The sequence below is a fragment of the Cariama cristata genome, unplaced genomic scaffold (assembly GCF_000690535.1).
Source record: "Cariama cristata isolate BGI_N322 unplaced genomic scaffold, ASM69053v1 scaffold11527, whole genome shotgun sequence".
NCBI lineage: Eukaryota > Metazoa > Chordata > Aves > Cariamiformes > Cariamidae > Cariama > Cariama cristata.
Genome location: NW_009625020.1, coordinates 77,275 through 89,606, shown reverse-complemented (window position 1 = coordinate 89,606; position 12,332 = coordinate 77,275). Strand labels below are relative to the sequence as shown.

General features: G+C 45.4%; 1 protein-coding gene across 2 annotated transcripts in view; it reads right to left on the bottom strand.

Annotated features, from left to right (window-relative positions):
• Positions 1 to 242: 242 nt before the first annotated feature.
• TAOK3 (TAO kinase 3) overlaps positions 243 to 12,332 on the bottom strand; it is a 48,888-nt gene continuing 36,798 nt past the window's right edge. For both annotated transcript variants that reach the window (XM_009703448.1, XM_009703449.1), the window contains exons 14-20: positions 7,647 to 7,883; positions 6,893 to 7,021; positions 5,678 to 5,881; positions 2,641 to 2,880; positions 1,463 to 1,675; positions 823 to 1,005; positions 243 to 687 (exon numbers count right to left, since the gene is read on the bottom strand). In XM_009703448.1, the coding sequence (XP_009701750.1) occupies positions 526 to 687; positions 823 to 1,005; positions 1,463 to 1,675; positions 2,641 to 2,880; positions 5,678 to 5,881; positions 6,893 to 7,021; positions 7,647 to 7,883 (1,368 nt within the window). In that variant the 3' untranslated portion in view covers positions 243 to 525. The remainder of the gene's footprint in view (positions 688 to 822; positions 1,006 to 1,462; positions 1,676 to 2,640; positions 2,881 to 5,677; positions 5,882 to 6,892; positions 7,022 to 7,646; positions 7,884 to 12,332) is intronic.

The window sequence follows — 12,332 nt, the reverse complement described above, 5'->3', positions numbered from 1 at the left end:
TTTTTTATTATTTAATTATTCCTGATGAATAAATACCAAAAAAATAAAAATAAAATAAAATTATGCAGCAGCTAGTTAAGGTAAGGCTGCGGATTTAGTCTCTCTCCCCCTGGGTTCATATATATCTTGATTTTATTTTTTTTTTTTTGCTTGTACTTTCATTGATTGGTGGTAAAATGAGTGATTGCTCAAAAGCAACATACATCCACTTTTTTTTTTCTCCATTAAAATTGTCTCCAAAGTTTTCACTGAAACATTTTTAATCATTGCACAGAGACATCAATACTGTGACATACTATGGAAAAGACCGCCAGGAGCTGTCCTGCACCGGGACTTGACACAGGGGGAAAGGGGGCCCCTGATGGAGTAAGAATATACAGGCACTAGTCCGACACGATGTCAGTAAGAGAGACAGAAAGAGAGAGAGCACGCCCGTTAACATGGGGAATGTTGGTTTTGCAAGTTTATCGTTATTTTGTTTGCTTTTCGTCTGTTTTTGTGTTTAAATGGCAAAGAAATTTAATCTCATCTATAGTCCTCCTTGGGATATTCTAATGTGACCAAATTCCCAAAGCCCATTCGCAAGCTCTCCATGTCAAACGTTTCAATCTCTCGCTCCTGCCTTTCCAACAGAAACTTTATCCTCTCGCTGCGTTCCTTCTGGAGGGCGGCCAGCTCCTCTTCGATCTGAAAGAAGCACAGTCAGCAGCCCCTTCGCAGACCATAACCGCGCCGGGTACGGCAGCCCCCGATGCACCGTGCCCACGGCGAGGGCGACACGCATGTGACCAGGTACCCCCCGGCAGCCCACCCAAAACGTACCTTTTGTTCAAGATGTGCCCTGCGCAGCGACACCCGTTGCTCCAGCTTCTGGAGTTCTCTTTCGTGCTGTGCTTCTGTCTGCATCTTAATTTTGCTCTGGTACGCGTTGAGCAGCTCCATCTCCTGCTGGAGTTGCAGTCTCAGGGCTTGGCATTCTGCTTCTTGGGCCTCATCCAGCCGTAGCTGTAAGATCAGGGGGGAAAACAACACTGAGGCCTCCACTCGTCATTTCTCTGCTCTGACACTAGTGCCGCACCGCTCTTCCTTCTCCAAGCTGGGGATCCTCTGGTGGTGGTGGCAGAATGAGAAAGCAGGAAGGGCTTTGTAAAGAGCTGCTTGCCCCCCTCACACAGAGGCAGGAGCCTCAGTGAAGATCCAGTTCTAAAACCCCAGCATGCGAGGGGCAGCAGGGAAAGGACACGTGTTCTGTGGGATGCTCGTTACGAGAGGGGAAAGTGCCGCCTGATGCGTTATTTCAAACGGTTGTTATAAACACAATGGCATCACTAACCATCCGGTGGCTGGGACAAGAAGGACACAGCGTGCTGCAAGGACTGGCAGCCCGGCTGTACCCCACCTCCACGCAACTCGGTCAGAGACCCCCTGCCCAGGGACAGGAGGTGCCAGACGCTGCACCTACCGCTTGTGAGGCCATCATCTCGTTGATGCTCTGCTCATACTGCTCTGCCAGGATGGCAAGCTTCCTCGTCTGCTCATCCTTCAGACTCTTCAAAATTGTCTTGTGCTCACTCTTTGGAGTTACTTCCAGCTGGTGATTCTTCAGTGCTTTGTACTGCTTAGTTTGCACTTTGCATGTGTCCTGGAACTGCTTTTTGATCTGCATTTCCATAGCCTGCCAAGGAAGGAACGATGTGAAGAGCACGAAGAGCTTTGGGCATGGAGAGGTTATAGAACATCCAAATGGGTGGGCTGGGGAGAGACAACCGCAGCTCCACGGTCCTCTGCGCCATCTCCTGCCCCTGCACCCGGGTGAGCGGGGTGCGCTTCGCCCACACAGCCACCTAATGATCAGCATCAGCTCAGGCCCTGCTTCAGCCAGGAACAGGATCCACTAAACCCTCCTCAGCCCAGGGCATTTCCATCTTCTACCCCTGCTTCCTGCAGGTCTCCCAGCCCACCATCCTGCCACCTGCCTCCCAAAAAACGGTTTGCTTTTTCAAGGCTTCCCATTTTGCTGCCTCACCAAGGCCTCCACAAGCTGCCTCCCCCACCTCAACCGTGCGCTACCTGGAGACTGCAGATCTGAGAACTAGTGAAGGCGTGACAAAGTGAGTAAAAGCAACGTGCCTTTTTGGACATTGAGAGGAGGAACAGAAATCTCCCACAGCAAGCAGCGCAGAGGTTTCTAACCAACCTGCAGCTGAGCTGGGACAGAGCACGGTGCTCAGCACACCCATCTTCTCTCTCTCTGCGGACTTTGAAAGCAAGGAAGCATCGCCCAACCCCTTTCCATACCAAGGTTTATAGGCTGACACCAGCAAGGGCCTGAAGAAAGCACAGCTCATCAGAAGCAAATTCTGTAATACTTTGCTAAGGACTAGCCTATTTTTATCCAGCAGCCTCAATTAGCACAGCACTTAAAAAAATCCTCAGTGAGCTCTTCGCTATAACAGCCCACAACTTTCTTATACCAGAGCAGCCCTGCGCAAAGGGAAGGGATGCAAGGGAGAGGACACAGTGCTGGTGGAGAACGGTGGTTCTGCAGCACGAGTGCTGCACAGAAGAGGCAGCAAGCACACAGACCAGCCTGCTCGGCAGGACAGAGGTTGGAAGAGGAGGAAGGAAAGCTCCCAGCACCTTCAGGTTCTTTGGTTGCTGCCGGAGCTCCATGAAATGCTTCCTGTGCAGCTCCCGCTCTCGCCGCTTGTTGTATTCCAGCTGGTTCTCGAGCTCAGTCTGGTGCTGCAGCCGGATCAGGTCCATTCGCAGCTTCTGCAGCGTGTGCAGCTGCCTGTACTCCAGCTCGCGCGTCGACTCGTCGTGCCGGATCAGCATGGCATGCTCCATTTCCTTCTGGGTCCGCTTCTTGTTTAACTCCTGCACAAGAGGACAGCAGAGCACAAGACAAAAGCTGAGGAGTGATTCTCTCTGCCCTCAGATGCAGTAGTTGAGTTTGTGAGGCCGTGTGTCCTGGTTACTCATCTAGATGACATCAAGAATTTGTGCCACAGGGAAACACAAAGCCAGCAGCACAATGGGAACACTAATAAAGCAGCCACCTAGCATCCCTCCATCCCCCTGTAAGTAACCCGCTCCTCTGGCAGCTCCTGGATCACCCAGGGAGTCTCCAGCAGGTGGCACGGGGACCACACACAAGCCCTCTGCGACTGCTGAGAATCCCAGATGTATTTAACAAATGCATCCTGGGGTGCACAGAGCTGGAGGGGTCTGGGCCAGGGTGACTGGGAACTCTTATTTGTCTGTTTTAACTTATCGTGAGCCACTGCTAAGCACTGGGAGATGAGGCTTCTCTCTATCACTTATACGAGAATGGCCAAAGCAGAGGTGAACAGCTCTAATGCACCACATTAGGTAAGAAAAAGAATTTAATCTGCCACTGTGTACAGGGGGGCTTTTGGCCCCAGGCACAGCACGTTTTTTAGAATGAGGATACAGCCCAAGCCTCACACAATTTTGCAATGTGCCCATAAGAGTTCCTGCACACGGTACCCTAAAAAAACCTTCACTGAGTTATAAGCCAAGGAAGAGGAAGATACCGGATTCTCTCCCTGATTACTGGTAATATTTCTGTCTCAAGGTATCAGCAACAACCTGTGGAGCACAGAGCTGAATCCAGCTCAGTCAAGCAGTGATTACAGCTGTACCCCTTGCTGGTATTTGGTGACCTTCACAGATGGTCTGCTGGTACATCTCAGTTTCTGCTCTCAGGTTTACAAACTCATCGCTGTGTTTCATGCCAGATTAAGACAGGCACAGCAGGGGCTGCCTCGCACTATGCACATGCACAGTGCCCAGCACAGGGAAGGCCCAGTGTTGGCTCAGTCTAATGAGTTTCTGCAGTAGAAGCAAAAAGAAAAAAAAGCACCAAACCACACCACCTCATTATTCTGAGTTGTTGCTTGCCTGTTGTAATCCTGTTGTAATTCTCAATATCAGCACCTGCAAACGGGCACTTCAGCCCCTTTGGATGTTACAACTGTGACAGGTTTAAGCTAGGAGGATGGGGAAGGAAACAGGGCCAGGTTTCGCCTCTGCATTCTTGGCCATAAGGATGTTGCACATGTTTACATTTAAGCAAAATTTGCACCAAGACAGCCAGGATCAAAAATGAGATCTACTGATGTGCTGAAATAACCTCCCACTCGCGCACAGGCAGGTAGCACGCTGAACAGGCAGTAGGCCAGCCCGTGCAGTGAGCTGTGGCACTTGTGCCTTCACCTTAGGCCAGGACAGCCAGCCCCTCTCGTGCCCATTCCACACCCAATTTCAGTTCACACAGCGTGAACAAAGAGATACTCCACCTTTCTCACACACTTTCCCACTTGCACAAAAAGAACTTCTGTGGTTACTTAAAATATCAAGAAAAAAAACATTTTGCAAGCATTATTTACTTCAGGTGTCTGATCCAGTGAATTTGAACTAGCTAGTAAGGATGTTATTTTCAGGAAATAAACACTTAGATCATTCTGAAAATTAGGTCTGTCTTTAGAGCTTAAATGCAGGAACTCAGAGGAGTGTTTCCTGGTTGAAATACTGTGCTAGGTAACTGAATGCTGTTCTCATCCCTGCCACAGAGCTTATATGCTGTGATAAGGGTGCCCAAATCTGATTTTTCAGTCATTCATTTTCAGGGTGACTGAGTTGAGATGTCTGGATGTGATTTGCAAAGCAGCTGAGCAGCTCCAGGCACATCTTAAGTCAAGGGCAGCAAAGCTCCAAACAGGTAAAATACAGGGCATGTTAAGTATGCTGGAAAATTTGATGGTAGCAGACTAAGTACGTGATTATTAGAAATTTTTGACCACTTTCTCACTCTCAGCCTTTGCTAAAATACCCTCTCATCTGATAGCCCTTATCCAAAAATAACATTAATGAAGAATTCAGATACTATAGTGAGTAATGACCACAGGGGAAAAAAAACAAACCAAACCAAAAAGTAGTAATTCTTTCTCCAAAGTGGTATTTGACCACAGGCAGCCTGTAAGGCAAGGGTTAATAACTAATGAAGAAAAGCAAGATATTGAATAGCTTCTCATTAATAAACACTCGCCCATTCGGTGCACCAATTTAAGCAGAGCCCAATGGAAAAGCAACATCTGATTGTCTGAATACAACCAGAATACAACACAAGTGGACTGAATTTTTGGTATTTCTTCCATTTGTAGCATTTCATTCTGCAACCTTAATATTGTTCTTTTAAGGTTATCACTGGTTTATTACACATTTAAACTGTCTTAAGTTTTCTTTAGTGGACAAGTAGAACTCCTCACGTGATGCCCTTTCAGCCACCCCACAGCTCTCCCACAGGTGGCCCCAGCACTCAACAGGGCACAAACTGCCCTGCGCTGTGAAAGAAGCCCAGTGGGACCTCCCAAAATCTAATGCCCTGGAACTCAGATGAAACATCTGACCCAGAGGGGGTGGCTCACATAATGTTTCTGTCTGCAAGTCAACAAAGCCACTCTTCTCAGTTAATAAAAGCAGCCACATTGGTGTGGAAAACTATTTCCCAGAACATGTTTCCTGCATTTTTCTCAGTTCTGTTTAGTAACTGGAAACATGAAGATCTAATGTCAGTCAGCAAACTGTTTTACAGACATGAAGCTAAAACAGTTAAAGAAGTGCTTGGGAAAGGAAATGAAGAGTGCCATACTTCCCGAATGTTCTGCTGCTCCATCTCATGCCTCTTGATCATCGTTTTTCTCTTGAAGAAACGGCAGTTTTTGTCGTAGTAGAGTCTCTGCTGGCTGAGAAGATGGGCCTCCTCTTCAGCCTGCGTGTGCTGCAGGTTCTCTTTATGTTTGGATATTCTTTCTTGCTTCTCTTTCTTCGGCGTGCTGTGGTCCTCATTCATTTCCTGTATGCATACAGGGTCAAAATAAGACTTCCCTTAGGATGACAGTGACACAGGACTCTTCTGAGTCACTGGTCACCCCTCTGCCATTCAGTTCACAAAAGGACACCAAAATCCTGACTACACCACCGGGTGCCAGCAGAACCAGACTCAACATCCAGCCATGCCCAGCCCTACTGCCTCTAGAGTTGTATGATGACCCACCAAGAGGAGGAGGAAAAAGCTGCCATTAAACACAAACATCCCAGGGGCTAAACAGTGCAGCGATGAAAAGGCAGTAACACACCACTGCAGGGGAGGCTCTGGCTGTCCAGGAAAGAGACTGGGTCAAACCCCTTGGCTGCCTTCCCAGCCCTGCACCTGTTTTACAAAGGAGTCCAGCTTGGGCTTAAATTTTATTTCAACAGGACTCATGCTTGATTCTCTATCAATTGGATACCTAATAGGGCTCCTCGCTATTCCTTTTCTCACCTCTACATTCTTAATAGCAAACGATTCTTGCGATGTGGTGGGGATGCTGTACTTTACTTAAGTAATGCAATTTGGGACAGATAAGCTATATACTAAGTTACTTCTTTTTCTAATTTATGTAAACGATCACAGGGCTTTTAGTCAAGTGACCTCTAAATGGCTGCTCTGATTACTTACAGCTTAAGAAAAAAAAAAAAAAAGAGACAAAAACCCAAAAAACCCAAAAAACCAAACAAAACCCCACAAATCAGGAAAAAGGGGAAGAAGAATTCTCTGTGAAGTCCCTTTTTCCCTCATCACCCTTGCTTTCAAAGATTCTGCCCTACAGCAAACTGTGAAGGCACCTCTAGCACCCTTACAGATTATTCTAGAAATGCTGCCAGATGCTCCCAGCTCCTGAAAGTTTACTTGCTGAGAATCTAAACTTGCTTCCAAACATGACAGTATCCCTTAAACCCCTGGGCTGGCCTAGGTTTATCAAAACAAAAGTGTAGTTCATGTTCATTCCACACCCCTTCAGCCCTGAAAACCATGGTTTCTTGCCTCTTTAATCTTTTCCTTGCAAAGCTTGTATTGTTTCTTCTGACTTTCTAAAAAGGTCGCCAGGTCTTTCTTTTGCTGAGCCAAAATCTGTTGCTGGAATTTCTTTTCATCTGCTGCAGCTGCCTTTGCCTGCAAGGCACAGAGGGCGGGGGGAAAGAAAAAAAACAAAGTGTGAGGGAGCAGGTACTGAATCCAGCACAAATCACTCTTCTGTTGTGCGCTTTTTGGTCTGTCATTCAGTCACCACTGTGCTAGACAAAGCCATAAGTATTCAGCCACATGGCAGCTGCTTGCACAAAACACCCACAATGCCCATGTACATTTAAGAGTATCCTCATGCTTCTTACCTCTCCCCACCAAAACCACCCCAGAGGGTAAGACCCCACTAATTTACCACATGGATTAACATGTTGATTTTTTAATAGACTGAGTAACAGCAGCAAGCTTTGCCATTCCCTCAGCCATGAGGCAGAAGCTCCCTCCAAGGTCTCCACGGAGTTTGCCAGTCTTTTAGCCAGCTGTCACTAGCTAGAGTATTGGTCGATGTCAATGGAGTGCCCATTATCCACAAGGCTGACCTGCAGCTGAGCAGCTCTTTCACAAAACTGGCCAGGGCAGCTCCAGACAGTAACCAAACAGTGCACTTAAGAACATGGGTTTTAAGCAGTACTTCCACAGCCTTCTCTTAGAGATCTAGTACACAGTACTCTCTTTAATCTTCACAAACAGCTAGGGAGCCTATAGCTCTACTCACCTCTTTCTCCATCACGGCCACTTGCTTCTTGGCCAGCTTCTCCAGCTCAATGGACGAGTTGTTGGCATGCGTCTCCACCTCCTTCTGCAGCTTGAGGCGGTGCTCGTCCATCTCGGCCTTCAACTTGTTTTCCAGGGCGATCAGCTGCTTCTGGTGCTGGCGCCGCATCCGCTTATATCCTGACATCTGTTCCCGCAACTCGTTCTCCTGCTCATGCTCATGGATCTGTCTTGTAACCTGATGTCAAGAAAAGGAGAAGAAGTGCTACGTGGCCTTCTTCACAGACAAGCTGTCTCCATATTAGCTGCTTACCTGTAAACCAGACCCTGCTTTCCTGTACTCTTAGAAATCAACTTTCAGGGAATGCTGTTCCAGGTTTCAGAGGGTGCTGCTGTTTAATATCACAAACGAGGCCAAGGTTTCTCTCTCCTGATTTTCACCCCCCACCTTTCCCTGAGAATGTTATGTGTGTTTTCAGTAACACAGCAGAAAACGCCATGTGACGAATAAAGGAAACAGCAGGTTACTAATCACTCCAGGAAACACTAAAGGAGATCTGGAAACAAAGGTGGCTGCTGGACGACCTTCCTCAGACACAGGACTCAAATTGTGAGGGTGACATGGACTTACAAGATGGCATCCATTTTAAGAATCCCTCCCCCTTCTTTCCTTCCTCCTCAAGTCAGCACACTTCCAATTCAGTCCCTCAATACCTATTTCCTGCAATGAGTAGCCTCCTTCAACATTTCTTAAAATTCAAGAGGATGGCAGACTGAGCTCATTCCCTACCGGAACTGAAAGTTTTCTAACAAGGGAACACTGTTCTGGAACTGTGTGCTCTTAACAAGATTGATCAGATGGTCTAAGCAGATTTTAAACCCTGCTCAGCTGAAACAAACTCACAAGTTCCACATTCATTTCCATACCCAAGTGTATGCATGTGAAAGGCAGAAAAAAACCCCAGTAAGTTATGCCAAAAATTCAGAAGAAAATGTGAATGGTAATGCTTCTATTTCAAAAGAAGAAAAGCGGCCAAGACTGTATTTAAATTAAAAAAAAAATCAGTCCCAGGAACTTCACATATAAAGATCTGCTGATCTTTTATATGACAGTCCTGGGAGCCAAAAGCTGGAGCCTTTAGTACATGTGTAGAGCTGCAGACCCTGACTCCGTACAAGGGGACCTCTCCTTTCACACTTCACAAGGATGAAGCAAGGAGCTCAGCCCTTTGAAGGTGACCATTAAAGCTTCATGAACCAACAGCCCTTCCTGCAGTCTGCAAGAGCCCAGCCTTCCTGATGAATTTCTCCATAGCAGCCAAGAGAAAGAACCAGGACCTGCTACAGTACTGTTGTCATTTGAAGGCTATTTTTCAGAGATCTTCAAAGTAAGTTCAAACATAGGATGGGATGCACCTACAGACCTGAGAAGGCTCAAGTTCAACAGAAGAAGAGCAGCTGCTTCAGCGAGCAGCAAACCCAGCTCACTTGCTGGCAGCCTTGTGCTTCAGGACTAGTAGCTGATAGGAAGCAGTGATCAAGCAAGAGCTCCAAAATCAACAAGCAAGTTTAACACCACAACTGATGTGTCACCCAAGGCAGACAGCATGCTGCCACCTGTCTCGGCTCAAATGACTACCAACACTTGGGAGGAGTGAGAAGAGGAGGTTAGGAAGAGCCTTCCAAAGCCTTCACCTTGAAAGAGATGAACAACAATTTACAGTAAATAGTTACCAACCCAGAAAATTATAGCTAGAGTCCCAGAATAGAAACAAGACATGAAAGGATGAAGCTACTGAAGTGGACAGCCTCTGTCTTCCTCCCATCCCTTCCAAAGACAATGCCAGAGAGAAAAGGAAATATTTGATTGCAAAGAAAACAAAGAACTAGCCCGACTACAGTGCTGTGACAGACTCCATTACCAGGAAGCGATGATGGTGGGTTCACCACGTTAGTGAAGTCAAACATCAACCACAAGGTAAGCAACGATGCATAAATTACATCCTCCTTGCAGAAGAAATTTGGGGATGTTATTTTGAAGTTGACTGGATTAAATACATACTTAAACCTCAGCAACTGGTGTAACACAGCAGCCTTCAAATGCTTGAGACTAGGTAATCAAACAGATCTAAGCCAGACACCAGGAACATAAGAGACTGTAGAAGTGACTACAGAACCACACAGTATTAGCCCTGTGTATTGCTGTAGTTCAAAAAGGTTTGGTTTTTGGTTTTTTTAACATGTAACAGGGTCAGCCATACTTTGCAGAAGTTGGTAAGCATTTGTAGGGACTCGTGCATTTCAGTCAAGTTCAACAAGAATAAGATCTCTGACAGAAGCTGCCAGGTAATGAAGTTGTTCTGAGAAGTCATGGAAGTTAATTATAAGGAAAGAGATGACAGGTAAGACAGGCAAATCCCCAACACTTCACATATGCCATTTACTACATTAAATGACATAGAACTTGGAGAGAACAGACTTGGTCAGGGACTCGTGGAGACACGGAGCTACGGTAACTACCACGCAGCAGTACAAGATCTTCCTGGATGTGCTATTTTTGAAGCCCAGCCTTTTTGTGAGCAGTGGGACGTTCTGCACGGCACACTCCGTTCCAAGAAGTTGGCAGAACAAAGCAAACAGCAAGAGCATAAGAAAAAAATGGATCTAAGAATATGCTAGCAACTTTGCCAGTCTCCCCTTTGGTCTAATCTCTAATGAGACTTAGAATGTGCACTTGTTTTATTTGCAGCAAAAAGCATTAAGCTTTTATCTTTTTTTTTTTTTGCTGCTCCTGTGCACCCCATTTCCAGTTTCGCTCAGCTTGTCTCTATCACGACAAGAATTCCATCTTTGAAAGATTTCACATTAAGTCTGGGATATTTATTCCCATCAATAGGAGGCAATTACTAATTGTAACACTAGCTCATCAAGCCTTCCAGTCACAGCAGAAGATGAGACATTAAAGAGTCAGGGAAAAACAAAGGAAACATTTCATTCCAGAAGACAAGAGAGGAGGAGAACAGTAGACTTGGTGGATATCTCGTAAATTTAATGTCTGCATTCATGCTCATGCTAAAGACCTAATTTATCACCATAATCTCTAATGAAGACCAACACCCTTCAGAACTCCGTCTTTGAAGACAAGGTCTCCAAATGGTGATCTGAGGGCATGGATGAAATTGGAAAAAATGAACATTAGTTGCTGCATATGACCAGTTCAGTACCAGAGAAGTACTTCAGACTAAGCACGTCAACAGACAAATGAATAAAGGATTATGGTTTTAAAGATTAAGCCCCTAATGAATGAACAGCTTGAGCCACCATTTAAAAAGAAAATTTGGGGAAGTTCCAGTAATCACCTTTCTGGTGTTCTTACACAAAGGCCCTTGGAACTTTACAAAGTACTTCACAAACATAATCCCATAGATTATGATAGGAAAAAAGATGACAACTGAATTGCTTATTGCAAAATTTGTTCTCCACATAACCAGAAAATGTCAGTATCCTTTAAAGCAGAAAACTGCAGTTTCCTGAAGCTCTGTCTGCAGCATGCAATAATCAATCAGGTCATCAGAAGAACCAAAAAAACCTGTATAAAACAGAACAGCTTTTATTAAGGTATGACATTTTCTCAGTTTCTTATCTCTCTTTATCTTTGGCACACACAGAACTGAGAAGAGAGATGTCTTCTCCAACCTACTCCCACAGGCAGTTCACTTGCCATAAAAATCCAAATTTCACCCCTCTAAGATTTTTGGTTTACGTAAGGAAGCTGGGCTCACAACTTCTCCAAACCAGCAGCTCTTCAGAGTTCCATCTTCTACACTGCTTAACCAAGATACTGAACACCCTCCTAAAGGACAGTTATTCTCACCTCTTGATAACCACATGAAATACTGAGCTCCTCTTTGCTGGGCAAAGCAGAGTACTGAGCAAGACACTGCCAGCAGCCTCTCGCAGCAAGAGAGCTTTGAGATGAGAAAGAACAAGTACCACATTTTTAGAGCAAAGATCCATAAAGGCAGCAACCAGATGAGTCCATTAGGAGAAACTCAACCATCTAAAATAAAATGTCATTGCTTCAGCAGAAGAGGGTGCAAGGGAACATACCTGGTTACGGAGTCAGACTGCCCTGGTGTCATTTTAATGGCCACATCCAGAGAAGCCTGCTCACATGTACCTAGACATTTGGCTTGGCAGACCCTGGATGAGATCACCTAATTCTTTTGCTGGCATTTGGATTTCAAAGAGAATGCCAAGGCCTTCAATAGAGTCCACGCTGTCTGATCTTTCTATGAAATTTTAACTATTAGATCATCTCATTTGAAAACTGTAGAAGCAGCTATTGAGGAAATGCATGAGGTGGTGGGGAGTTAAAGAGTCAAGCATGAAAGACATCCAGAAATGCAGATCGATCAATCTCTGCACATAATTAAAAAACACTTTTCACTTGAAAATGTTGATAGATGTAATCTTATCAACATGCAGAACCTCTACCCTTCTTTTTAAGTAACAGGTTTCTGAGCTTCAAGGCTTAGATTTCTAGTTGTAACTTTTAATTTACGGATCACCGATACGCTGCAAAATAATATGGAGATATAGTAGGTACCTGATCTCCATTTTAGATAGTAACTTCCACTGCAACAACAGAAATATGCAGCATATTTTCCACCACTGTTCCAAGTGA